This window comes from Trypanosoma melophagium, assembly GCF_022059095.1.
Source record: "Trypanosoma melophagium isolate St. Kilda chromosome Unknown ctg34segment0, whole genome shotgun sequence".
Lineage (NCBI taxonomy): Eukaryota > Euglenozoa > Kinetoplastea > Trypanosomatida > Trypanosomatidae > Trypanosoma > Trypanosoma melophagium.
Window position 1 is genome coordinate 1 of NW_027125171.1, and position 26,414 is coordinate 26,414.

Genomic DNA, 26,414 nt, shown 5'->3' on the forward strand with positions numbered 1-26,414 from the left:
GCGTTTTAAGAATATCAGCCAGTTTCTCTAGAAAGGAGACTAACTCCGAAAAATCATCAAGTTGGAAATTCAAACCATTGGTAAATCCCAAATTTAAACGCACTGTGGTGCCGGCGTGAAGTGATGCACCTAACTGAATCCCCAATATTGGTGGTGCGTTGTTGATCACATTAACAAGTGTTCGGAAAAGCACAGTGCCTTCCAAGGGTGTGGCGTTGGGGTTAAGTTGGGGATATGGTTTCGGTAGAGCCAATGTGTGGTTCTGTAATTCACTCTGAAGAGATTTAATTCCCGAACCACAGACAAAATCTCTCGCTTTTTCCTTAATCGCCTTCTTCATAACACCAACAAAAAGCCCGAGGAAAAGGCTGGGCGGATCAAATCTCACTTGTTCAATTTCTAGATCTATCCCACAGATATCTACAGTACTATTCGTACTGTAACAGGTGTTATCCGCAGTCTTGGAGAGAGAGATATGAGAAGGACTAAGAACCGCATCAGTATGCACCTGATATGATGAGCTGTCCATTTTCAATGTGACGGTACATGCAACGTCAGACGGATCCTTTGTTTCCAGAGACCAGAGCGAGGAGTTGAACGTGCCACTCATCGCACCAATATTTATCTTGGAACATGACAAATTACTTACTTTAAGGCCCATGACATCTTGCTCAAAGTCAGGCACACTGAAATCAGTGATAAGAAGAGAGCTCCACAAGAGCAGAAACGAGAGACACCCTGCAATCATTTGAAGAGGATAATTATTATGCTCGATGCAGCCTTTCTTTAAAAATCAGATTTTCCTGGTATTTTCTTTTCTCTTTAATTTGGCTAATACGCAACGAAAATCTGTTTGGTAAAGAGACGAAGATATGATTGGAACTATTTCCCTTTTTCAGCTTATTGATTTGTGGTCAACCTTGTGAGTCAAATAAAGTGAAAAAAAAACAGGGGGAAGTGCATCTAAAATGATGATACAAATAACAGTACTCACAATAGAGCTGATAAAAACAAAAAGATAAAAATAAAAAATAGAATGATATGGATTTATTTAATATTGGTTTTTATTAAATAGGATACTTTAGCAAAATAACTTAGGATAGAGACTGTATTCCGCTATGGTGTTTTCTTGTAATAATGTGTGCACACATGCTCACACTCCCACCCACAAAGTAATGAATGCATAAAACCATTTGTTAAAATGTTATCAAAAAGAAATTAAAAGAAACTTCATCCATGAATAGATCCATGTATATTAACAACGCAATGTATTATAGTATTCCTAGTGCTCTTACGTACCTTGATTTTTTTTTAGCGTGCACAGCTCAACTTTTTTTTAAGCTTCCCATTTTGATGTTTTTTTTATATCTTGTATTAGGGTTAAAAAAGAAAAGGAGAATCACCATATTTCCTTCAAGAGTGAACCAATTAAAAGCACAATAAGCGAAAGCAACTGAAAAGACATTCCCCAAGTATCGGTAAGAATTTTTCTGTTCTCAACCACCAAAAAGTAAGTATCTGAGTGAGAAGTTGATGTCTCCAAAGATAACCCAATCGCTTTCTAATACAATGTAGCTTCAAAATAGTTGAGTAGACTCGGTAAGTATCAATGTGCACTCTTGGACGCAGACGCAGACGCAGACGCAAAAAAAAAAGAAAAAAGAAATGAGCAGTGCTGAGTAAAGAAAAAAAACGTTTATACTTGAAAAAAAAAACAAGGTTACATAAGTACAATTACCTAAAGAGTCCTTTGAAAAGCAACAACTCCACTATATTCTTCCTTTCTTCTGTCAATGTTTTCCTCTTTTCTTTTCACTCTGTTTGGAAATAATCCTTTCTTTTTTAATCGTGTAATTAAATGACGCAAATTCATTTATTAAATCAAAAAAACACAACCCGTCAAACTATGATCTCTTTGCATGTTGACGGAGAACTACGATAGCTTCCTCAACCTTTGCTGTTAAAAGAGATGATGTATTTAAGATTTCAAGAATTTCTGTTGTTTCCATCTCAAGCAGCATACCAGTAATTTTTGCAGCTTGATTCGGTTGGATTTCCATTACCTTGCTAAACAGGCGTTCACCAAGAACATTCCTCTTTTCTTCAGGTGATAAAATTGAAAGGTGACTCGCTCGCAAGTTTCCACCATTGGCGCCTTGCCATGGCACCTGTACAGAGTGCATGGGTGCTGGTGGTGGTGGTGGTACTGAAAAGTGACGCTGTGTGTAATAAGTTCTATTCGTTCCATGGTTCATTAACTGTGATGGCGTGGGCGTTGGCATAGTTGAGGTCATAAACATTGAAGGTGGAGGATGAGGTGGCTGTCGTCTCGCGTGGAATGGTGGCATGAATGGAGGTCTGAAAACAGAATTAGCCGGATAGTTGCGAGTCCAAGGTTTGCTCAATATGGTCACTGGCACTGTATTTCGCTGATGCTGGTGTCGTAGTATCCTTTGTATTTTTTCATGAAGAATAAGAGACCGCGTATCTTTTTGCTCTGCGCAACTGACATAGAGAGGTTTTCCAAAGACCGTTTTACCGTTCATTTCACGTAGGGCAGTATCAGCATTTTCTTTCATTTCAAAGCAAACAAACCCAAATTCTCGTGAAACTCCAGAAGCATCCTTCATCAAAACACATGAAACAATTTTCCCAAATGGGGAAAAAAGTTCCTCAAGTTTTTCACGTGTTACACTTTCATCAAGGTGTTTTATGTAAAGATTACGACCTTGACTTTGGTATAAAGTCTGACTACTCTGAGCAATTTGTTGACGATCTCGTTTTTTAAAAGCTCTGCAGACAAAAAGTTTACTATCGGGAGCAACAATGGGACCACCCACACTGTCGTGTAGAGCTTCAATAGCGGTAACTGCGGAATCATGTGTCAAAAAAGAAATAATTCCAAACATGGTTTGATGTTGAGGATGCCCTGAAAGAAATAAAGACTTTATTTCTCCAAATTTATTAAATTCCCTTCGAACATCATCCTCTGTTGTTCCAGACTTTATATTCTTTACATAAACATTAACAAATTTTTTCTCTTCTTGCGCCAAACGTTCCGCTTTACGAACAAAAGGCTCAACTGCAGTAAGGGCTTCAGCAAGGTCCTCACTACTCTTTTCAAGAGCTGCCTTGGCACCCTCCGCACTTTCAAATTGGACAAACCCATAGCCAAGGCTTTTCCCGTTTGCATCACGGGCCACTTTGGTAGAAAGAACCTTACCATACCTGGAAAATATGTCACGCAGGTCTCTTGCGGTTAATGACCTATCAGCTATTTTCACGTAAAGATTGTTGATACCAGTACGTCTCAAAATAGGATCGCGCATCGATGGCATGATACGAACAGGATGTCCAGGAATAATATCTGTGTAGTTGAAACTCTCAATGGCTTTCTCCGTATCAGCCGGGTTCTGAAAATTCACATAGGCGTAGCCAAGAGAGCGTTGTGTATTCATGTCACGACAAACCCTGATGGAAGCAACAGGTCCAACGCTGCCGAACAACCTACCAAGTACCTCCTCCGGGTTACTCATCTCAATCGGTAAATCGCCGACATAGAGCGATGAGGTTCGCTGCGAAAGTGGTGCATCCATATTGTTGCTACTCATCTAAGGTATATTTAAAACACTTACAGACACAGAAGGAAAACAAATAAAATAATATAATACCATACCATATCTCAAGATTCCCTCTATACATTCTTTTTTCTTAATCACCTATTCGGGGGGAGAAGAGATTTTATGTATAGTTAATAAAAGCTAAAAGCCACGTGTAGTACCACAATACAATGTTATGTTCTAACGCTTATCGTGACCTAGAAGAGCTGCCTCGTTTTCTGGAATGTAGTCAAAAACGTCGGCTCCCCCTTCACCGAAGTACTCGTCAAGAAACTGGAAATCGCCGTCAAACATCATGAAATCATCCATATCTGTATCAACTTCATTCAGCTGCGCATTATGTTTGTTTGCCTCCCATCGAAAGGACGAGAGTAACAATGGCATGCGGTACCCTAGGGCCGTCATACCCTTTGCGATTGGTATATTTATTCTCCTTAGCATTTTGCTTAAACTTTATGCCCTTATATACATATATACACATACGAATTATACAAGAAAAAAAAAAGTTCATTTTTCGTTAGAATCACAAGATGCCAAAACTCCAATTTGCAAAAAGAAAATATCAAGAATCAAAAGAAGAAAAGAGAAAAGACACACACACAAAAAAAAAACAGGAACATAAGGTCTATCATACACATCCGTCCACCATCCTCTATTTGAGGCAACTCCATTTTGCACAGAATTAGTACAGTGCAAATGATGTCGCATAACAACTTCTATATCCCTATCACTGAAATTTGTGCAAGAAGGGCAAAGATAGGCGCCCCATTTTCGATCAAAAGCAATCAAAACACGAGGAAATTTTTGCTGTTGTTCCACAAGGAAAGCATACGTATCCAATTTCTGATTATCCCAAACACCATTGTAAAAGTACGAATCCACCACTCTCCAACGTTTCACCTGTACGAAACAACTTTTGCATCTTTGTCGCTTTTTGGAAGCACATAAACAAAAATACAAGGCGATGACAACGGTGGCCACAAGAGTGACCACAGTAACTAAAAAAAGAAAGGTATTCACACCATTTGTTAAACTTGAGTATAAAATAATAAAAAGCGATTAATAAATAATTACAAAGAAAACAAAGAAAAAAAACAGAAAAAAAGAGCATCATTTACAGAAGAATAGTAAGATACCATTTTTATTTTTATATATTTTATTTGAGCAAAAAATGGGAAAAAAGATACCGCAAACACACAGACATAGAAATAGACATATATATATATATATACCCTCTTGGTCATCGTCTCAGAATATGGTATAGACCATATACGGTCATAAAAACCATCAGACCTATGAGAAGTGTGTGCCGCCATCCGTACCGATTCATAGCACCCTCAATCCGCTGCACCGATCGACTTACTCCCCCACTTGCCCTAGAGAATGCACCACTCAAAGTATCCAGCAACCGATTATGGTCCTCAGCTTCATTGTGAAGGACGCCTGCTGACGCCTTCATTCTACTCACTGTTTTGCCAAGAGCACTCAATATGGCCTCATTCTCGCGCAGAATTTCATCCTCATAATGAGAATTATTCACGTTATTTTCCTCAGCGTCTCGTTTTTCTGGATTGTGCGTGTGGTAGAGAGATGACCGCATCTTCATTGGTTTTACGTACGTATTTATGCAATTGTATACAACAAGGAGGAAGGGGGTGGGAGGGGTATCAAAATAATAATAACTCTACCTCCGTTCTACACCCTAGACACTGAGAGGAAAGAAAAGTACAGAAGCAGAAAGATATCTTCAATGAATAACCCATTGATACCTACATAATTGGAAGGATTACATCAACAACAACAAAAAAAAAAAACGATAAGAAAAAAAACACCTGCTAATATATTTAAACGCACCGACTTCACTAGGATTTCATCATTCGCCTGCAGCCAATGTTGCGTCGCTTCACTCTTCGCTTCTTGTCATGTTCTATGCGAATATCGATGCGATAAGGACGCTTTACATTATACGCCATGCCTCCTACAAACGTCCGCTTGAGGAACTGCGAGCATAACGCTCGGCACTGTGCAAACATAACTGAATTAAATAGGATAATAACTACGAGTAGTGAAAAGAAATAAGAATATTCAAAAAAAAAAGAGAACACTCAAAAAGGAAGAAAAAATATAAGACTAATAGATAATTCATATGTTTTACAATAATAGGATATAATAAATCCCATTGGTTGTCAACTTCTCACATCTAAACATACAAAATAAAGAACAATAACACTTATTATCAGCCCATACATCCATAAACACTATGTCCCCAACAATATTTATTTATCGTACTTGACTCATCTTTGGTGAGGAAACAATTGTAAAATAAATATGTACAATGGATGATCCAAAAACAATGAACAACATCAGGACCACAAGCCATGTCGGGACCGGAGACTTATTTTCTTTCTTCTCTCGAAGACGCTTTTTTTCTTCATCGGAAAGACGAGGAGTACTTATCTGGCTGTTTTGTTTCTGCGCCTTGACACGCATTGTTCTGGCTGGACTTAGTGGCATCTTTTTTTCTTCCTTTGCTTTGCGGAGAAAAGGTGTTATAGCACGGCACCGTCAGACCTTATTGGAAGAAGCTTAAAGGGAGGTTTTCCCATTATCGTAATGAAGCAGAACAAGAAAAAAAAGGCAGAGATGTTTATCAGAATCAGCATTAATATTATTACTTTCTAAAAATAATAGTTTAAATCCATTCCCCACAATACATGTCACTTTTTTCCTCTTTATCATACGAAAACTGCTGAAAAAAAAAACGATAGTACTACTGATGCAAAAGGAAAAACAAACAAACTGAATAATGTTTTATTTACCCACACTGCCATCGGATATCAAATCAGGATTACCCGTAAAGGTATCCTAGTCATCATTCGTCATTGTTTCATCATCCCCTTCCTCCTCTTCCTCTTCATCGTCGAGACTACCATCGCTATGAGCAGCAAGATTGTCAGTATACTCTTGATACTTAAAATAGTTCAACTGGCGTTGTGTCAACCACCTCTGTTTTGTCCAAAATTCTTGAAGCTTTTGGGAGTGATATAAATCTGTTCTACAAATTCGTCGTATATCATAGAGTGTAACAAAGGCACGTCTGTTGTTCACAAGTACAGAATCTTTACTGTGGAGATATTCCATCGGGAGGAGGTGATTAATCTCAAAAAAGTCTCGCTCCAAAGATGAACTACTCTCGAATCCCGGTGCGAGATCAATAAATAACCTTTTCCCCCAAATGGGTCTTTTCCCTGTAATTTGATAAAGTGCAGAAACCCATCCCTCAAATTCGGTCTCAGTATCTGAAATAAAGTCCAAAAAGCCCTTTTTTTTTCTGTGAATTAAATACTCAAACTACGATAATAATAGCGGTGCATATTTGCAATGTTTATTTCATCCATATCAGAAGGAACACCATCACGAGAAGGGTCTGTTCTACCCCTAATCGTGCGAAGGTGCATTTGAAATATAGTAGAGTGCTGGCCAAGATGAATAGCTTCAATGTTCGAAATAGGGTAGACTATTTCTGGATTTTTCCTGAGCGGTACCTTTCCCTTCTCCACAACATTTTTAAGTAATCCAATCTACGTATTCCCATTTTGTAGATAAATAAATTTCCCTTGAAAACCATCGGGAGTGAAAACCTTACAATTTGTTCCATATCCGAGATAATTTATAACCTTATTTAACAAATCCGTCAGAAAAGCATCCCTTCGTATGGTGTCTTGAAAATGTTCTCATTCTAATTTGTATCTTATCTCCTTCTCAACTTGTCGTTGTTCCACCTCTTCCTTGACTTTCTCTTTCATGATCCTTTCAGCTCTTTGCTCCCTTGATTCGTGAACAATTCCGAGCGATCCTTCAGAGTCGCTCTCGTCCTCTGGGCTTCCAGCTCCCACCTTCACCACCCCTTCCAGTCGCAAGGAATCCTCAGCCAACTGCTTCAAGTCAGAAATTAGGTCATCAAGTTGATCCCGAGTATCCCAAAGTGACTTTTTCGCTTCGATTTCATCCGAGGTAAGACCAAACTCTCGGTTTGTCCTAGAAGCAGTTTCCAACGCCTTGCGTAGTTTTATCAACTCTTGTTCAAGAGGTATGATTGGTTTCATGGCGTTAACCTCCTCAAGTTTTTTTTTGTTGAAGTAAAATTTTCTTCTCTGTTGTCTCCTTAATAGCATTAATCTCATTTGTAAGTGTTTTTACATTTTCCTGCAAATTCTTCATATTCTGATTATGCTCCAAAAGAACATTTTCCTTCATTTTTTTTATGTCAATTGTCACTTGCATGGGGGCATTTTTTTGCTAGGCTACGTATTCTTTCAGCTTCAACTTCATGATTCCCTTTAAGTTCATTTAGTTTTTTCTCGTAGATTTCTGTAAAATCTGTAAGGGCTTTTTGATGCTCTATTTCTTCTTCCTCCAAACTGGAATTCATCTTATTTAAGCGTTCTTGTAAAACCACCACTTTTCCTGAAAAACCTTGTTTGAGAGACAAGGCAGCATTTTCAGCTAGCTTTGTACTTCCCTGTAAAATATCTAACGTTTTTTTTTTACTTTCTTCAATACTTTCCCTAAGTTTTGCAATCATTTCTTTATATTCACTGACTGTTTTTAGAGTTTCCTGTTTTACACAGGCTCCACAATAGGAAATCATAAACTATACCTCTCGTATAGAACTATTGGTACCGTATATACAAACAACATGTGCTGCATAGCCGTTTTGTTCCATGGCAGCAGAAAGAGCAGGATGAATAATCTGAGCAAGTTTTATTTCACGAAAACCAAGAACCTTCGGAACAGCATTTGTTACACTCTCAATCCACAACTCGGAAAGACGAGAAAAAATAATATTCTTCGTTTCTGTCTCTGTCAAGATTTCTCATTTTCTTGAAGCAGGAGCATTACCACATCCCTCAGCGCCACAAGATTCCAGAACTGTGATAAAACCACCTCCGCTACACCTAAGAAATGCCACAAGAAAGGAATTCTCCTCTGCTGATGGGGTAGAAGTAAAAATATCTTTCCAGTTGGAAAGACATTTTCTCATGTGTTGTATCCCTTCGTCCACAGAATCCACCCGCATAATTGTTGCCCCGTTAACGACCACGGAGTCGCTTTCCTCCATTTTAAGCTTTAGATTGTCTGCTTTTGTAAACAAGTCTTGAATAGTATCATAGTGGACACGAACCAAGCACAAGGTGGCCTCTCCCATACTTATTATCGTTTTTAATACACATATAATAAGTCCATCATTAAGATTTCCGGCATCACCTCGAACTATCTGTGTTTTACCACTCCCAGTATTACCACTCACAATGGGAACAACCTGTTTACCTGCTGAGACTACCTGTAAAGCGTGCTCACCAACAAAATTCCAAACAACAGCACCAGTTGCTTCCTTCAGAACACTATCTAACACCACACTTCTTTACTCATCTCCCTTCAACTCCACAGTAGTATCGTTCACAACAGTGCAGTATTTATTTGTGGAAGAAGGGTTAACACATAAGACAGCAGTAATAGATCCTGACATGAGTAGACTAAGAAAAAACAAATTTATAAGGTAAACCAAAAGAAATAAAAAAACAAGAGGCTGAAAAATGAAGAGTAGGTGAATGAAGAAAAGAAAAGAAAAAAAAAGGATAACAACTTCCCGTACTTTAAATAAAAAAATCATTTCTCATCTGATATAGTATGTATCTTATTCGAGTTCATGGATCGAAAAAGTAAGACAGAGAATAATTGTGGTACCAACATGAAGAAGCGTCATATTTTTTTTTTCCTCCCTCGTACTTATTCGTTTTATAATAGTTACTTCCGGAGAATAAAAAAAATAAGTACTTACACTTTATGTATTGCAAAAATAGTAGTTATAATATATAAAGATAAATAAATAAATAAATAAATATATATATATATATATATATATATATATATATATATATATATGCTACTCCCTTGGTACATTTATCTGACATTTCCGAAATTCCCGCAATTCAAAGTAATGGGATTTTTCTTTCCTACGTTTATCCATCATTTCCACCTTACCTGGTGTACTTCGAAGGTCCTTTGAGGTGTCTACTCTAAGGTACAAATTAAAAGGTAATGCAAATGGTATTCGCTTGGCGTATTCTACGATATGACCAATGCAACGTTCCTCATCCTCTTCAGACCACCAAAAACATGCTTGGGGGTGCACAAAGCAAGTCACATCCACCACTGGTTGAAGTAACTGATTTGTCACATCATTCGAAGAACGTGTTACCTGACGGAAAGAGCTCCTTATAATTAAAGAAGGTGCGAATGGTAAAATTACAGGAATTCCATCTTTAAATCGCTGTGGAAGAGGTTCCCTAAACCACGGTACCTCTTTACCGTCCGCGGACAACATCCGTTGTTCAGTTACTATATCCCCATTATCGGATATGTCAGGTGTTGAATCCAGCCGTACACTAAATGCACTCGAATACAAACTGGGGTGATCAGGCCTTCCCATTTCCCCTGACTTTAACTCTAACGATTGTGGATCTCTTTCCACAGCATACATTTCCAGCATTTCCCACACCACCTGTTGAGTGACAGCAGCATGAAGCTCCCACTCTTCAGCTGCATCTTCAATTTGTGGTACTACTCGTGGATCTTCTGGATTAACACGAAATTCGTAGCCAATTGTAGAAACTTGAAAAGTAGGATTTTCTGGTGTGCTCCAGATACGCGGACTCAGAGAATGATTAAAGCGTCCTACCACAGAAAAATCAGGTGCCGTTCTAACCTCAACACGAACACCAGAACGTTCGACGCTTCTCACCGAAGAACGATGATACAACTCTAGCATAGCAGGATTGGCCTTTGCCTTTCCCTCAAAGTAAACGTCATTTGTGTGACCATAGAGTCCACAACGCCATCCATGCTCTGCAACACCTCGATTTAAACACAAGGTTGTGGAATGTCTCGTGTCAGATCGACGAAGCACCCCACATATTTTTGCCTCAAGAGCAGGCAAGAGGACAGCTTTTTCTGCATGTGATAATTTAAGAACGCTATTAAAAAGATCCAGAAGTTCTTCTCGACTAAGCCATTTGAGTTCATGCCAATCTATCCCCTCACTTTTTAGCTTTTCGTAATATCGAGTAGAATCACAAAGCATCTTATACTGCCTTCTCCCAACATGTCCACTAAGTTTCTCCAGAATAAGTTTAAGTGATACAAATCGGTTATTTTCATCAACAGCGTCAAAGGAACTACTAAGGACCATTTTTCGAGATACAGAATACCTAGGGTGGTATCGAAGTGCGTCCGCCGGCACAACACGACGTGTAGGTACCTTTGTCACCTTGTACAATGTTGAAGAGCATCTCATACAGACTTAGGAAGGGAATTGTCAAGGATAGATAATTAAGAAAAACCAAAGAAGAGGCAGAAAAAAACGAAAAAAAAAAGAATATAAAAAACCGGAAAAACCGAACAAACCGTTTGAAATTATTTTTTATTTTCTTTTTCTGCAAGGTGTTACTTCATTACACCTAAAAATTAAACTAGTGATTTTATTTTCCCCACACCTTCCCAACTCTACACAGGGGGACACCAATAAATGTACCCATCTCGCTCGCATAAGATTCATCAGAAAAAATTGACGTATACATATTTAATATATACGCACGTACAGACAAACGTATATATCAGGTCCCTCCTTTTTTTTTTTATTACTCGTATTTCACATTTTAAATATCATTCTTACGGGGGATATATAAAACTAGAAAACCTTGGCCTCATTCCGCAACTTATCGTACAACTCTTCAACTGACTTGACCTTGATGCCAGCTTTGCGGGGTTCCGGTTCCATCACATTCTTCCTTGAGAGCCTAGGTTTTATATCTACACCTAGTGAAACCAGATCGCGAGTGTCAATGGGCTTTTTTCGCGCCTTCATGATATTTGGCAACTTTGGAAATCGAGGAGTATTGAGTCGAAGATCAGCAGCAATAACGCAGGGTGTTTGCAGTTCAACGATTTGATGCCCAGCATCAATTTCACGACTTACTTTAACCTTTCCATTACTAACTTCAATTTTGGATGCGAAGGTCCCTTGGGGAATGTCAAGTAAACCTGCAAGCAGCTGGGTCGTAACTCCAAGATCCCCATCTACTGCTTGTTTACCTAGTATCCACATGTCTGGTTTAAGCTCTTCATGAAGTTTCTGAAAAATCTTTGCAACAGCAAGTGGCTCAAGACCATCACTTTCTCCTTCTGGGGTAACAATATGAATAGCCTTGTCACATCCAAGAGCCATTGCTGTTCGAAGAACTTCCTCTGCTTTTTTGCTCCCTATGGTTACTGCAATCACCTCCTTTGCAAGTTTCTTTTCCTTCATCTGAACTGCCTCTTCAATAGCAATTTCATCAAACGGATTCACGCTCATTTTAAGGCCATCACTCTGAATTTTATTATTCTTCACACGCACTTTTACAGTGTAATCCACAACGCGCTTCACACCAACAATAACTTTCATTCTTGTTGGTATGCTAGTCGCAAAAAAAGCTGGAAAGGTACGTGCAAACATGATGTATACTTTATTTTCAAATACCCCTAATTTGTAAAATTTATTGAATGATAGAGAAAGAGAAAGGCCGCACAGAAAGAAAGAGAGATATCAAGAAAAAAAAAAATGGCAATGATAATAGAGAAATAGATAGATACATAAAAAGATAGATAGATAGAGGGATAGGAGGAGGAGGAGAAGAAACCCTTTGTAATACAATATATCAGCCTAATGATAGGGTATTTATCGTGCGTCTTCATTGATAAATGGAATTGCACAGTCATAATCAGTACCCAACACGAACTATAAGTTTATGCCCTTTTCTTTTTCCTCTCTGTTAGTATTACTAAACCCACATGTTAATTATATCCTATTCATTTCTTTGTAAATAATGTGAAAACAACAGAAAAATAAAAACAACATATGACTAAATTTAACCAACCGTGTACGGCGTTGTAATGGAGAGAAAAAGTTAAAAAAATACCGTAAAAAGCGCTATTTTTTCTTAGTGCTGCGCATCGTAGTTTTGCCGTTAAAGTTTGGTTGTCGCATGCGAATAGATTTTGGTGTAACAGTAACCAGTTCGTCGTCTGTTACCCATGCGATGCAATCTTCAAAAGATGCACGGAACGCTGTGTACGACGCTCTGCGTCTATTTGATTTATCATTAGCATTTGATCGTAGTCCTCCAAGCTGCTCATTTCGCTTACAGATGTTAATTCCGAGATTCTGAAAGAGTGTCTTGCTGTTTTCACCCACAATTTGTCCATAGTAGACGGTATCACCCGGAACAACAAAGAAGCGGCCCTGATGTGCCTGTCCAGCGAGGGACCAGTCGGTGGCCTCACCGTTCTCAACGGAGATGAGGGCGCCCGTCTCGCGGGTGGTGTCGGGCGATGCCATCGGGCGGTACGCCTCGAAGTTGTGGTGCAACACGCCGTCGCCGCCGGTGAGGGTGTGGAAGCGCAGCGGGACGTGCGACATGAATCGCACGGGTATAACGCAGTCCATTAGAACACGACCATTCGATAACTGAGTAATCTCTCCCATTTCGCCCATTTTGCTACTCAGGAAGGAAACCATGTCAGATACAAGCTCTTCTCGAAACTCAAGATTAACTCGTTCGTATGGCTCACATACCTCCCCATTTATAGTTCTAATCAGCACACGAGGGGCTTGAATTTCAAACTCATAACCTTCACGACGCATATCTTCAATAATAACAGAAAGATGAAGAGGTCCACGTCCCATTAAGGTTATATGGGGTGTTCCAATACCAGTAAGTTGAAGTGCCGTATTAACCATAGCTTCACGTTCCAGTCGTTTTTGTAAGGCATGTATATTTCCCAAATTTTCATTTGCTTCCTTCTTACGCCAACTAGCTTCGCTGGCTTGTAGCACAAGGCTATACGTAGGTTCATCTGGTCTGCGGTAAGGAAATTTGTCTACTACTCCCTGATGACAAATAGTACAGCCAATTTTAATAGGAACCTTTTCTCCAATGGGTTCTTGAAGGGTCAAGATGCATATATCACCAAAAGATGCAGTTTCAACACTGCTTTTTTCAACTCCAATAAAAAGTTGAATATACTTTACAAGAGCATCTACTTCTTTATCTTCCAAAGCGACTGTAACAACATCACCAACTGAAACAGATCCCTTGAATATACGACCAATAGCAATTTTATGTCCTGTACTCTCGTTTACATCAACTTGTGCCACAAGCATTTGCAATTTTCCATTATCTTCTGACTGTGGAGCAGGAATGGTACAAAATATCTTCTCAAAAAGAGGGTCAAGAGTTCCCTCTTTCTTGGGTGTTTCACTCATATACCCATCACGACCAGATCCATACATAAAAGATATATCTAACTGAGCATCATTTTCTGCAGTTTCTAAGAAAAGATCTTGAATGGCATCCTCAGTTTTTTTTATATTGGTGTCATCCTTGTCAATTTTATTAAGACAGACAATGGCTTTAAGATTAAGACCAAGGGCTTTTCGAAGAACGTAACGTGTACCAGGACGTACACCTTCCTTGGCATCAACAAGGAGAAGAATGCCTTCCACCATTTGAAGCGCACGTTCAACCTCTCCTGAAAAATCCAAGTGACCTGGAGTGTCTACAATATTAACACGTCGCTGCGTCTCACCAGATTTTGAAGGGAGAAGGATAGCGGTATTCTTAGCAAGAATAGTAATACCCCGTTCTTTTTCCTGATCTTTGCTGTCCATCACACGATTGCGGGCCTCCACCACAGTACCGGACTGTTTCAGCAAACTGTCAACCAGTGTTGTTTTACCGTGATCAACGTGTGCGATAACTGCTATGTTGCGCAATTCATTTCGTGTCTGGAGGCACCGGATCGACGGGGAAAGTGCAACACAACAATTGGCCCATGCCACTTTTCGGAAACCACGGCGCATTACCTATTATTCTAAATACCTTAATAAATTGTTTAAAGAAAATAAAAACCCGTGTACGGATATTTGTTCATTCGTAGAAATATAGTTAAAAACAAAACAGAAAAAGAGATTACAAAAAAAAAAAAGCAGAGAACATTATTAGAAAAGAGAGAAGAAAAATAAAATCCCCTCCTCCACCAACACCAGCAAAAAAAAAAAAAGAACCCTTTGGTAACTGTTTCAGGTTATCCGATTGTAAATATAAACTTATTTCCTTTTAAGCGTATGTCACACGTTTATTTCTGTAGATCTAGCATGGCTTTATCAACAAGAAGCTCAGAAACTGGAATATGTTCCGTTCTTCCATCCGGCCAAGTCCTTCGAACTATCATAGGTATTCTTCCTTGCAAAAGATCAGTTTTGGCAATAAAAACAGGGTCTACCAAAGAAGAATGTGGATCAGTACAACGCTCAGCCAACTCCAACGCGCTTCGTTCACCTGCATTACTTCGATTCTGCAAAAACATTGAGGTACCGTTCACAATTTGACGTGCCCTCTCACCAATAATACGTGCCACCTCATATTTAGTCAAATAGGCGCTACTCTTCCTCTCTTCCACTGGAGTGATTCGGGGATACGTTGCAACGGATGTTATCACATCCTCCTCCTCAGCCACGATTTCTGAGTGAATCATTTGCACACTTACACAGTCATGTAGTGTGAGGAAAAACAGAATAAAACATACACAAATGCGCAAAAAAAAATTAACAGGAAAAAAAACCAATAAAATAGATAAACAATATAGATTTAACAGAGAAACGATAAAAAGTAAAAAAGGAATGCTCTTACCAAACCGCCTTTTACTTTTGTACACCAGTGAAATTAACAAATGAGTAAAAAAAAAAAAGAGAAATCCTCATACCAGATTTCTCACCCTGTACACATCACCTGATTCTCCAATCCATCCAATGCCATATTTAGTGCGAACACATCCAGTGGGGAGAGTTCTGACATGCACATTGTAGTAAACATTGAGACCGCCCCTCCTTCAGATGTGCCCGCCATTGCATTACGGAGAGGCGCAACAACAACATCTAGTAATTGTCGGACGTACTCGCCCCAGCTGTTGCTCCGTTTACCTACTTCACCAGTATTTTTGCGAATAAGGACTTTACTCCCACTGGTGTCAAATTGAAACAACGACTCCTTACCACCCCTTCGGCTATCTTCAGCAATAATAGAACGCACAAAATTAATTGATTGAATCAAAGGATCTATAAAGGATTTTTCCCCAAATCGCACCTTCTTTAACCAGTTTTCCTGTGCTTGAATGAGACAGCGAGGAAGCATCTGTCTAAGGAAGAAATACTCTGACTGATCACGCAAATATTGACTACTACCCCACTCATCGCGCAAAGAATGGAGCATTAATGAGCAAATAGACGCAAATGGTGTAACAACAAGAAACGAAGAATATAATAGCATACGTAAATTAGCAGCACATCGTTGAAGCATATTAGTAAAAATTTCACGAGATATCAAACGATGCTTATTGCTTGGGCAAGTTGTTGCAATACTTATCAGCATTTTAACCACTTCAAAAATAAGCTCAAACTTTCTCGTACGAAAACTAAAAGAAGGCCATATTGTACTCTTTTCAATGAAATCATTTATGTTCGAAGATTCCATGTTCAATTCACCATTAACTGTTATACTGTACGAATCAATATGAGAAAGTAAAACAAACAAAAAAGTCAATCCAGACATAACAGTGCATAGTGAAGAACTCTTTAGACTCTCTAGGGATAAAGGAGCAGAGATAAAGAAGAGGGTCGTCGGAGAGTTAGAAAACAGTGAACAAGAAGAAGAATTTTCACTTATCATCAAATCAAGAATTATCATCATAGCGCCAATTTTTTGCAAAGACAGAGAATCTGGGATAATATCATCATCTGCAGAATTCGAATCATTATCAGAAAGAACTTTCATAATTTCTTTTTCGTCTTTGAAGTCACGCAAGGAGGCTAGTATCTTAGTGTCACTAACATTCTTCCCACGCTCATTGTCATTATATGTTATACCATCCATAGCTTCCTTACGAAATTCATTCTCTAAAGTATCCAGAAGAACGGGCAGGATTTCGCACCGAGGAAGAATGCGTAGCAGCGCCTCTGTTACAGACCCTCCTATTTTCACGAAATCAATTTGTTTTGTCAGAAAATATGAGTGTTCTTCATTAGAAAATGATGTTGAATCTTTTGATTGAGGATTATTCACATGATAAAAATATTTAGACCACTCAGAGAGAATATTCAATACATTTTGTGTCATCTGATTATTGTCTTCATTATCATCCTTGTGATAGGATTGAGACGAAATTATTATTGCCTTTACCATTAAAAGTAACTGAATTGTTGTTTTCTTATCTCTCGTCATAGTAATAAGGTCTAATAAAAGATTAAGCAACACCTCGAGCGTATCAGAGTTAATAGATGGTACAGAAAAGCTTAAATTATTAACTTCATCATCATTATCTTCACTACCGGAGTCACATTCCTGAATCTTATTTACACTTTTTACCGTCTGTGGGAGCGCATCTCTTTGAGAAAGAGTACAAATAATATGTGAAATACGAGCACTCACACTTGCATACCAAGCACGCATGGTCATCTGCGTCTTTAGCATTCGCTCCTCAACAGTACCATTATCCTTTCGCCTTCGTAGTGTATCCAATAGAATCTGTCGTAGGGCTACACGAAGAAGTCGAAAGTAAGTAGTAATAATCGGTCCACTACCAAATCTCACAATAGAAAGCAACTCTGAAACAACTTCGCGGGGGTCTATTGGGCGAACAGACGTTTCTCGCAGAATAATATCGATGCACTCCAGCGAGGAAGTGGTGCATAGTGTTGCCAAATCAACATCCAAAGCAGCCGTGAAGAGATGAGACTCCAAAAATGCCGATATAGAATAGTTTAAACTACGGTGGTCCGGTGTATCTGGAGCCTCTGCAGCCTCTCGAAATACAGCAATCAGGGCAGCAGCATCACCTTCAGCCAATAGTGCATTCCACTGCAGCTGAGGATCAACCTCAGCCTCCATATAGGGAATACTAATGAAATAGAAAGGCAACAACAAGAAGAAAAAAAAAACCAAGAGGATAAATCAATAAAATAAAGGAAAAAGAGTTTATGCGATAAAATCAAATAAGAAAAAAACGATACATTTCTTTTCTTTTTCTTAACAAAATATAATAATAATAATAGTAATAATAATAATAATAATAATAATAATAATAATAATAATAATAATAATAAACAAGCTTGTCAACGTTAGTTAGGATGTCACTCTTTCCAGTTCACACTAACACGTAATCACTGCTCATGCTGAGGGATTAAACTTGCAACCGAAATCAACAACTTTTTCAGGAGGGAGACAAAACTCAGGAAAGGCTCGGTCGACAGTAGAGCCTTGGCAGGCCAACATTACATCCTGGACAGAAAAACTTCGTGAAACCCCTTTATCAGTGTCGGGGGCTGGCGTTCCTTTTTCTCTATCAGGAATATAAGAATGACCCCTTCCCTGTTCAAGAGTCTTATTTCTAAAGATTTTTCTATCCCTCCATGGCCCAAGGGCACATTCTGCTCTTAATGAGGCCAATGTATTTGTTAGAACAGTCTCTCGATCAAGAAGTCGACGTCGTTCGACCTCAAGATCAGTAGTCTGTTGCACCAACTGTTCTACTTTGTTATTGGCATTTCCTGCAGCCTTCTGCGCAAGCTTTAACTGACTTTCAAGCTCCGCACATTGCTGCAACAGTTGTGCATTCTCCTTAGAGAGAGTTGTAGCCTCAAATTCTTTGTCACGCAACTGACACTGTAACCCTTCTAGCGACCGGTAGTAATCACCTAGTGCTTTTTGAAGATCCTCTATAAATTTATTATACCCCTCAAGCTTAGTTTCCCATGCCGTTCGAAGTGAACGCATCTCACGTAGACAGCGCTGCGAGAGTTCCTCCAGACGCCTACATTTGTCGCCTCCCCGAGATGATAAATCAATCGGTGTTGTGGGGTACAAACGAAACATTACTTCTGCTATCTCAAACAGTAGATCATCTAAATCCAAAGACACATCTCGCAGTACATCAAACTCTGTTTGAATTCCCACAGAGACAGTATCTACCTTCTCCAGACGATGTACGGTAGAACACGCCAATTCATCGGTTAGACGTTCGAGTTGTCTAGAAAGATCAGCATTACGAACCGCAGCTGCCTCAACCTCAAGACTAAGAAGAAGAACTTCAGCTTCGGACATGGTTTTCGTATTACTCAGCTATTTCTGTAGTGCGCTAACAGAAGGAATCAAAATAAATAAATAAATAAATATAAATACGTAAAATAAAAAAAAACAACACCATCACCATTGTAGTTATATCCATTAACCAAAAGGGATAGCGCTACACTTATCATTAGAAACAAAACGAACAACATCGAAGATCATTTGGACACACAAACCCACATACCTTCGGAGGAAACATAAAAAGAAAAAGGACCTCCATTTATTTTAATACCAAAGTGAAACACACACAGGCACATAGAAAACAAGAGATACACTTTCTTTTTTTTTTTAAGAACAACAACAACAAAAATAATATCTTTTCCTTCTCTCTGCCAAGAAATATATTCCCCTAGAGAATCTGAGAAAACTGATTGTAAACAGTCTTTCTGAGAGCAAAAACAGATGGTGAAATTATTGAGGCGAGCGACACGTTCCCATTAGCACTCTTTCGAACACAAACACCAACGTCAAATACAAGCATAGGTGCACTTTTATGAAATTCTCCCCGAAGACCCTTTTCATTTCGTGCGGCGTCACGAAGTCTATGCAAGTCTACCTCACCAACGTAAAACAAACCACGTTGAAGACCTCGTGACTCTCGTTCTTGCGCACACAACTGCGCCGTCTCACTTGAAAGACCCATAAGGGTAAAAACAGTGTCTTGTATATCACCACTATCTATTTTCAGTCGCTTTATTGGTTGGCCTTCTTCTCCTTCAAGTTCACTTGAAATAACGGAACTTGCTAGCACGCCATCCACCCATCCAACATCCCATGAACCATTGGATCGAGACTCCCTTACTCGCTTTAACGAAGATGGAAGTGTGTTAGCCAACATTGGGTCAAGTTGAACCATGTATGAATATACATGAGTAGCCAACTCCAAAAAGCTGCCCAATGGTCTCGGAAGAAAAACATTTTCACCACATTTCATTACTTTTTCGGATCGACAAAACTGAGTTAATGTTCTGTGATCATCAACAGTACCTCGTATTACTACTATCTTTTTAGGAAAACTAAATCGAGATTTCAATAAACTCCGCATAATAGAAGAGTCTGCAAAACCTGAAAGATCTGTCATGAAAACACGAGCATTTTTACGGACATTTGTCATCATTGTAATTGTTTTTGAAGGAATGTTTGCTTCCGCCTGAGCATCATTGTGTAATTGAATTCCTTCAGGTCCTTCATCACTGTAAACCCGAGCCGGTGCTCTGCGTCGCATAAGAGTTTGAATTTCATCACTTACAGGAATTCCGTACGAATAATCAATCTTTTTCAACGATGCACTATTAAGCGCAATAGTAGTCTCCAAAATAGGGAATTGAAGATGTTTAGAGGTAAAACTAATGTAAGAAGGAAGTACAAGCCCTGGTGTACACTGTTGTTTCCTTTCGATATTTTTTTCTTCCTCCTTACCTGCATCCTCATCTTTTTCACTTTCGTCTTCCTCAAGTGCAGCAACCTCATATGCACCATTTTCCATCGCCTTCTTCTGCTCTTCTAATTCAGACTCTAACTGAATATAGTATTCTTCAAGTTCTTCCTTTCCCAAAGGTAAACGTTTCGTATACTGTAATTTTATAACATCACCTTTACTTGATGTAGCTATTGTAAACGCATTTGTTTGCTGTTTAGGTGTAGTAGGTAATACAATAAGATTTTCTCTTTCATCAAGTTCAGTTTGCAAAAAATACTCAAGTAGTTCTGCAGAAATACCATAATCAAGAGTCTCTCCATCAGCTATACAGACTTTTGGACCAGTCACATTTATAACTTCCTGTGCCGTTTTACAAGTTACAACATTTGCAAATAATTGATGTTCACTTAATATAACTTCATCCAAAAGAACTTCTGTCATGGTACTTGCCTTACCCACCAACTCTGCTGCCTGCATAGATGCAAGGATGACAGTATAATTGTCTCCACCCTTTTCCATAAGGAGATGTATAAGAATAGTGAGTATTTCAAGGCCTCTACCGGCAACGGATACTGGAATTAGAACGTTTTTTCCATTTCTTAATGTACTCAAAACTTCTCGAATGAAGATATTTAATTGTTCTTCATACTTCTTTCCAGAATTTCCACTCAAATGAAGTGGAGAACCATCAATAAAGAGAAGTGTTGCAGTTGTAGGGGGCACAAAACGCTTTAACGCATACGAAGGTTTTAAAGAAAAATCAGGACAATAAAATAATTCATCAATTTGATATTTTATAAGCCATCCATGACCTCCCAATGTTCTACCAGTAAAAATAGGGTAACACTCAACTTCAACATCACGATGACGAATAGTTACTTTACCACCATATGGCTCAGTTACACTTCGAAAAGCGCTGTATATCTTGTCTACTGTCATTTCAAATTTTATCCCAGATTCAAGCTGAAAGGCATGGCTATTGGGAAATAGATAAAGAAACGGATGCAAGACACCATGAAGTCCAATCTTTGCTGTGGAACCAGCTGCAGCAACGCAGGTTCCAGGTTGAATGTGCTCTAGCACAAAAGGAAGTGCCCCACATGAGAATAGTTCCGAAGTCGAAAATAGAACAGCATGAACGTCACCTAAATAGGGTAACAATGTGTTGAGATAGTGAGAGTCAAATGTATCATTCCATCCACAGTCCAGTAAAAGACGAATACCATCAATTTCTATTAAATTAGCAAAAGGATCACTCGCATGATATGTATCTCCTGTTGGTGCCCCATACAGGTTTGTTAGTTTGATTGAGGCAGCAGAGGCTCGTAGCATTACTACCCCAAAAAATTTAATATGCTCCTCTACTACAACAAGATTTTAAAAAAAGTCAAATAGAAAGATAGCCAAGTATATTTGATTATTATAAGAAAAAAAAAAGACAAGAGCATATGTATATATTTTGCTCCATGAACCAATGTGATGGTAGGGAAGAGAAAAAAAAAAGAAAGAGAAAAACAATAACCTCCACAAAATGACGCAAAAAAGTAATAATAATAAAAAAGCAGAGCTACAATTATTTGAATTATTTGAAAAACTCTTCCCTTTCACCCAACCTTCTGTAAATAAAACCGCAGTACTTCTGCTCCTCTACAGAAGTTGCTGTTGTTTTTGTTGTTAACACCGATACACCTATCTGCGGTGACATTGATTTTGACACTGTACCAAAGCAGCGATCCAATGCTTTCATCGCTGACATTTCAACTGCCTCTTTCTTTTTTGTACTCACAGAATATCCAACTGTGTAGTAAAGATCCTCAGAAATGCGAATACTTAGGTGTGAATGCCAATTTTGATCTTTTATCAACGTTTCCTCAACAAGAGTAAGACCATAGATGTCTTCAAGAAGTTGCTGTAATGCAATGTAATGGGTGGGTCCACAATACTTTCTTTGTACACTATCCACATCGAGAGTGGACCCACCCATCTCTCGTACAACGCTACATGTTAAGTTCCAGAGAGATGCGATGAGATCAGATGTTGGGGAACTACGGTCCAGTTCAACTACCCGCATTTCATCCGCCACATACAACTTCGCTTCATACAAGATATTGGAACCTGAAGGTTGGATGTCCACTCCGACAAAGATTGACGCTGAAGCGGAAACCGCCTTATTTTCCAACAGTTCATTCCTCACAGCTTCCACTTGTGCAGCGAGAAGGCTCCCCGCACGCAGCATCACCTGTACTGAGCCTGATTTAAGAGACTCCACAGCTGTAGTACCAGGAAGGTCGTCATCATGACGTATATGTGTATTGAATGTGTGTCTACAGCAAGATACAACAGATTTTAGCAAAGAACTCCCTCGACCATGACCTAGAAAAAAACGATTTTGACCTTGAGAACTATCACAACTCAGTGAACTAGGACTTCGACCAAAAAGCTGTACATTAACAACTTTCCCTCCCCCCGTTATATGTAGCTCTGTAGCCAGACCATATTTTATCATTACACATTGGGCAACTGTCTCCAGTGGTGTGGGAGATGGTAGTTCTCTTGGAAGAGAAGGAAATGAAGCAACACGCCTTATTGTGTCACTAAAGATCTCTTTTATCTGAATATCCTCTTTCGCAGATCTTGCAATTAAACCTCCTTCATCAAATAAACTTTTAAAAGCGTTAAATATAGCACCAATAGCTGTGGTTGAATAAAACACTTCCCCAAACAACCTTTCCCCACTCATTTTATCGCCAACAACAACAACATCATTATCAATATTATTACTATTATTTGTAGTGTTTCTAATAAATAATTGTGCTTTAAAATGACCATTGGCCTCAACTTTTTCTGTATGTTCTACTAATTTCCAGTTATCGATACTCTTCTCACATATGTGGTTACCGTTAGTGTTATAACAGGACCTTTCATTCATCAGCTCCACATATAACTGAACCCCTCGTCTAAAGACACTTAGTAGGGATTGACGATAAGGAACAGAAATTGGCTGCGATGGAAGCAGCTGTAAATTAGGTATAAAAGGATCAGATTCTGCTGCAATTTCATAATCGTTCTTAGTAATGGTTTCAGTAGATGTAGAAATTCCTTCACAGGGAGTTACATCACCATCCTTATTAATAAGTCCACGCTCTATAGCATATTGTACCCCTTCATTACATACATCTTTAAAACATTTCCAAAGTGTAGCAGCAACCGCTTTCTGTTCACTTATTGATTTTTTTGGATCTAATGCTAGACAGATCAATTGACGATTACCTTTATCATCCGTAAAAAATAGTTGTGTCGCCCATAAAGCTCTTGTAGTACGTATTCCAAGTTCCTCATTCTCAGAGTTTGGAAATAGTTGTACGGTATCAAAAACGATCTTTTTTTTTTCACAACGAGCTGCCCAACGCAGTTGGGCTAGCAAACCTTTAGAAATATGAGGACAAATAGATTCTTTACTGGTAGCCTTTGTAGATTGTAAAATCTCTTTCACATACATATGATACGAGAGTTGTTCTTCGAAAATGCGTGGAAAACACCTTTGAATCGCCGTCACACATGCTAGTTCTTCTGCTGATTTTTTATTTACTCCAGCAGCACGGGCAATCGTAATAACAACAGGTGTTCCTTTGCTGGGAGTCTGGTAACCCCAGGAGAGTTCTGTGTCTATTGTGGTAGTGAATGTAACATCATTGCCCTGCGAGGTAATAATATGTACTCGCTCCTCTATCAATCCATAAGTGTGCATTAACAAGCGACGCAAAATCTCCTTAGGACGAATTCCTTTCTGGGGAAGGGCCAAAACTACAGGATGATCTGCAATGCGTTTACGAGCCTCTTCAGTCGCAATACTATTAACATTCTCTGCTGCCTTTTCCACACAAGCAAGGACAATTGACAAGGCATCATCACGACGCCCGTCTAGTACATTTATTTGGCGACCTCCGCATGACTGGACAGAAATTCTAATTTGTTCATCATTTAATATTCTCGAAATAACTGTTATATCCTCATTTAAAGCATTTCGAATAATATCTAGATAGATATCCATCTCGCTTTTTCCTTTATCACGATCAGTATGCCGTGATGGTAAAGGTATACCAGATGATTGAAATGCTTCTCGAAGAGCACGTCTTACAGTTTGGGAAAATCCTAAACCTATTGATTCACCCACAAATGACTCCTTTACAGCAGTTTCCTCAGGTGATAAATCTGTACCATGAGAACGACTCTGTAAAGACACTGAGACAGAATGTGTCAGCGTTCCCTGAAGGTCTGTACCTTTAGAATGATCAATATGTAACCGTAGTTTTGGATACCGTTCTGTCAGTACTCGTTGAGCAACCGCAACATCTTCAGCACGATCATGTAGGTCAATAACAGTCACACCACAACCCTCTGTAATATTCATAGTACTCGTATTAGTCTTAGTATTAGTAGTGTTAGTAGTATTAGTATTGGGACCTAAAACAACATCCACTGTTTTGACAATATCCCACGGCCATCTAGCAGCATCCAACGTAGCAACAGGAGTCCAGGAATGTGTTTCATTAGCATTTAATGCTTCAATAATCAAAGTAGAATTACTGGTTACACAAATACGAAACTCTCGCATCCATTTTTTCTGAAGCAACTGAAGATCAGAAACAACATTAGAAAAAAAAGGGTTTATCTTCATCTCATGTGTCCCAATAGATGTATTAGAAAGAAAACAATTTCTATCATTAACAGTAAACGTACCAGATTGATCAAACGTATTAGAGAAGTGTATCATAGTGTTGACAGAGAGAGGTCCCCATGTTTGTCTGCACCCCAATCTATAAAAACGCCTCATGCCCCCTTGTCTTAAAAAAAAGAACAAGAAAAAAAAATAGAACAGGAAAAGATCAAAAGTTTTTAAGAGAAAAAAGAAAATAAAAATAAAATCACACGAAGAACTACTTTATACCATCCTATATCACATATAATATTAAAACTCCCAAGAATAAGAAAAAATCAAAAAGGCAGGGAAAAAACAACAAAAATAAAAGAAAAAAAAGAATTAATCATCCTTATTTGAAAGAGCAATAATGTTAAAACGAAGTGAACCTGGTTCAAGATTCACCTTATCTTGTATCGCTTGCGCGGCAGCAGTTAAAAAAGTCTCATCGTCCGAACATACTCCGTGAAGAAGCGGAAGAGGTTTACGACCGTCCAATTCCACGCAACGGTTATTTATCTTTACAAAGCAAGTAAAATGAAGGTCAATATCTGCATCAATAGGTTGATTTTCCGTGACTCCTTCTTCAGACGCTTTTTGATGTACTTCATCCAGTGCATCATAATTCTCAATAAACTCGGCTCGCTCTTCTGGGAGCATATCCATCCCAACTTTTATCAACTCATCAAGTGGACTGTCCTTTCGCAAATCACCAATACGATCAATGTTGTTCAATAAGGCATGAATGATAGCCATCGTACCACAGGCATTTGCAATTGTCTGTTTAGAATAAAAAAACTTGTTCTTTTCCATGAATTCCTTCACTTCATCTTTTTGACGAGCAATAGCTCCCATATCAGCATCATCTATCTTTTCTGTAGCAGGAAATAAGAGTAGCATAGCGCAAACCGGGCGTGGCACGAAGGCAAGAAGATCAGTATCAAGACCAAAAACATCATTAAACGCCACTTTTGGTTCTGGAACTCCAAGAGCCTTGAGGTAAATATTCATTACCTCTGGGTTGCTCTCCAGTGGCAGCCATTTCTTCGGCATCTAAGAGACAGATCCTTAATGGCGTAATTATACCTCACCTTTTTTTTTTTTTTTTGCAAAGTGCTTTGGGCTACTTAATTCTTTCTTTCCTTCTCTTAAGAGGTAAAGAAAACCAAGAGTAAAGAAGAAAGTTCCATCATTACTGCTCCGCTTTTTTTTTTCTTTGCTGTTCACCTTTTTTCCCCCTTTTTACAAGCACTAACTATCATCAGTTGCAAAGTGATAAACATATGAGAGGGGTGAGTCGGACAGAGAAATGCGTCTTGGTAAAAAAAAAATAAAGTACTAATAATATTAATAATAATAATAATAATAATAATAATAATAATCAGAACCAATGT

At 38.7% G+C, this 26,414-nt stretch overlaps 17 protein-coding genes across 17 annotated transcripts; all 17 read right to left on the reverse strand.

Moving 5' to 3' along the window:
* LSM04_007411 (uncharacterized protein) lies at positions 1-748 on the reverse strand (the record flags this gene model as incomplete). The annotated part of the gene is made up of 1 exon (XM_067336733.1): positions 1-748. A coding segment is annotated over one exon (748 nt), but the record flags the coding sequence as incomplete, so codon positions are not given.
* Positions 749-1,904: 1,156 nt separating this feature from the next.
* On the reverse strand, positions 1,905-3,596 carry LSM04_005779 (RNA recognition motif domain; the record flags this gene model as incomplete). The annotated part of the gene is made up of 1 exon (XM_067336734.1): positions 1,905-3,596. The coding sequence occupies one exon, from the start codon at positions 3,594-3,596 to the stop codon at positions 1,905-1,907; it is 1,692 nt and encodes a 563-aa protein (XP_067188889.1).
* A 204-nt stretch (positions 3,597-3,800) lies between these two features.
* Positions 3,801-4,025, reverse strand: LSM04_005615 (uncharacterized protein; the record flags this gene model as incomplete). The annotated part of the gene is made up of 1 exon (XM_067336735.1): positions 3,801-4,025. One exon carries the CDS (start codon positions 4,023-4,025, stop codon positions 3,801-3,803), a length of 225 nt encoding a protein of 74 aa, XP_067188886.1.
* An 835-nt stretch (positions 4,026-4,860) lies between these two features.
* LSM04_009269 (uncharacterized protein) lies at positions 4,861-5,226 on the reverse strand (the record flags this gene model as incomplete). Its single annotated transcript, XM_067336736.1, has 1 exon — positions 4,861-5,226. The coding sequence occupies one exon, from the start codon at positions 5,224-5,226 to the stop codon at positions 4,861-4,863; it is 366 nt and encodes a 121-aa protein (XP_067188953.1).
* A 256-nt stretch (positions 5,227-5,482) lies between these two features.
* Positions 5,483-6,134, reverse strand: LSM04_000535 (Stress-associated endoplasmic reticulum protein; the record flags this gene model as incomplete). Its single annotated transcript, XM_067336737.1, has 2 exons — positions 5,483-5,620; positions 5,955-6,134. The coding sequence occupies 2 exons, from the start codon at positions 6,132-6,134 to the stop codon at positions 5,483-5,485; spliced, it is 318 nt and encodes a 105-aa protein (XP_067188811.1).
* Positions 6,135-6,485: 351 nt separating this feature from the next.
* LSM04_005784 (uncharacterized protein) lies at positions 6,486-7,804 on the reverse strand (the record flags this gene model as incomplete). The annotated part of the gene is made up of 2 exons (XM_067336738.1): positions 6,486-6,971; positions 7,388-7,804. 2 exons carry the CDS (start codon positions 7,802-7,804, stop codon positions 6,486-6,488), a joined length of 903 nt encoding a protein of 300 aa, XP_067188890.1.
* Positions 7,805-7,887: 83 nt separating this feature from the next.
* On the reverse strand, positions 7,888-8,271 carry LSM04_001433 (uncharacterized protein; the record flags this gene model as incomplete). The annotated part of the gene is made up of 1 exon (XM_067336739.1): positions 7,888-8,271. One exon carries the CDS (start codon positions 8,269-8,271, stop codon positions 7,888-7,890), a length of 384 nt encoding a protein of 127 aa, XP_067188823.1.
* Positions 8,272-8,496: 225 nt separating this feature from the next.
* LSM04_002010 (uncharacterized protein) lies at positions 8,497-9,150 on the reverse strand (the record flags this gene model as incomplete). Its single annotated transcript, XM_067336740.1, has 2 exons — positions 8,497-9,011; positions 9,123-9,150. The coding sequence occupies 2 exons, from the start codon at positions 9,148-9,150 to the stop codon at positions 8,497-8,499; spliced, it is 543 nt and encodes a 180-aa protein (XP_067188834.1).
* A 417-nt stretch (positions 9,151-9,567) lies between these two features.
* Positions 9,568-10,977, reverse strand: LSM04_004797 (uncharacterized protein; the record flags this gene model as incomplete). Its single annotated transcript, XM_067336741.1, has 1 exon — positions 9,568-10,977. One exon carries the CDS (start codon positions 10,975-10,977, stop codon positions 9,568-9,570), a length of 1,410 nt encoding a protein of 469 aa, XP_067188875.1.
* Positions 10,978-11,370: 393 nt separating this feature from the next.
* LSM04_002382 (Electron transfer flavoprotein) lies at positions 11,371-12,177 on the reverse strand (the record flags this gene model as incomplete). Its single annotated transcript, XM_067336743.1, has 1 exon — positions 11,371-12,177. The coding sequence occupies one exon, from the start codon at positions 12,175-12,177 to the stop codon at positions 11,371-11,373; it is 807 nt and encodes a 268-aa protein (XP_067188840.1).
* Positions 12,178-12,651: 474 nt separating this feature from the next.
* On the reverse strand, positions 12,652-14,583 carry LSM04_008856 (Transcription factor; the record flags this gene model as incomplete). Its single annotated transcript, XM_067336744.1, has 1 exon — positions 12,652-14,583. One exon carries the CDS (start codon positions 14,581-14,583, stop codon positions 12,652-12,654), a length of 1,932 nt encoding a protein of 643 aa, XP_067188945.1.
* A 275-nt stretch (positions 14,584-14,858) lies between these two features.
* On the reverse strand, positions 14,859-15,257 carry LSM04_002823 (RNA polymerase; the record flags this gene model as incomplete). Its single annotated transcript, XM_067336745.1, has 1 exon — positions 14,859-15,257. The coding sequence occupies one exon, from the start codon at positions 15,255-15,257 to the stop codon at positions 14,859-14,861; it is 399 nt and encodes a 132-aa protein (XP_067188849.1).
* Positions 15,258-15,493: 236 nt separating this feature from the next.
* Positions 15,494-17,665, reverse strand: LSM04_005225 (uncharacterized protein; the record flags this gene model as incomplete). The annotated part of the gene is made up of 1 exon (XM_067336746.1): positions 15,494-17,665. One exon carries the CDS (start codon positions 17,663-17,665, stop codon positions 15,494-15,496), a length of 2,172 nt encoding a protein of 723 aa, XP_067188880.1.
* A 279-nt stretch (positions 17,666-17,944) lies between these two features.
* On the reverse strand, positions 17,945-18,877 carry LSM04_009105 (uncharacterized protein; the record flags this gene model as incomplete). Its single annotated transcript, XM_067336747.1, has 1 exon — positions 17,945-18,877. One exon carries the CDS (start codon positions 18,875-18,877, stop codon positions 17,945-17,947), a length of 933 nt encoding a protein of 310 aa, XP_067188950.1.
* A 373-nt stretch (positions 18,878-19,250) lies between these two features.
* Positions 19,251-21,653, reverse strand: LSM04_009291 (Metallo-beta-lactamase; the record flags this gene model as incomplete). The annotated part of the gene is made up of 1 exon (XM_067336748.1): positions 19,251-21,653. The coding sequence occupies one exon, from the start codon at positions 21,651-21,653 to the stop codon at positions 19,251-19,253; it is 2,403 nt and encodes an 800-aa protein (XP_067188954.1).
* Positions 21,654-21,903: 250 nt separating this feature from the next.
* On the reverse strand, positions 21,904-25,155 carry LSM04_009345 (uncharacterized protein; the record flags this gene model as incomplete). The annotated part of the gene is made up of 1 exon (XM_067336749.1): positions 21,904-25,155. One exon carries the CDS (start codon positions 25,153-25,155, stop codon positions 21,904-21,906), a length of 3,252 nt encoding a protein of 1,083 aa, XP_067188956.1.
* A 207-nt stretch (positions 25,156-25,362) lies between these two features.
* LSM04_003818 (Peptidase C12) lies at positions 25,363-26,073 on the reverse strand (the record flags this gene model as incomplete). Its single annotated transcript, XM_067336750.1, has 1 exon — positions 25,363-26,073. One exon carries the CDS (start codon positions 26,071-26,073, stop codon positions 25,363-25,365), a length of 711 nt encoding a protein of 236 aa, XP_067188861.1.
* Between the last annotated feature and the right edge of the window lie 341 nt (positions 26,074-26,414).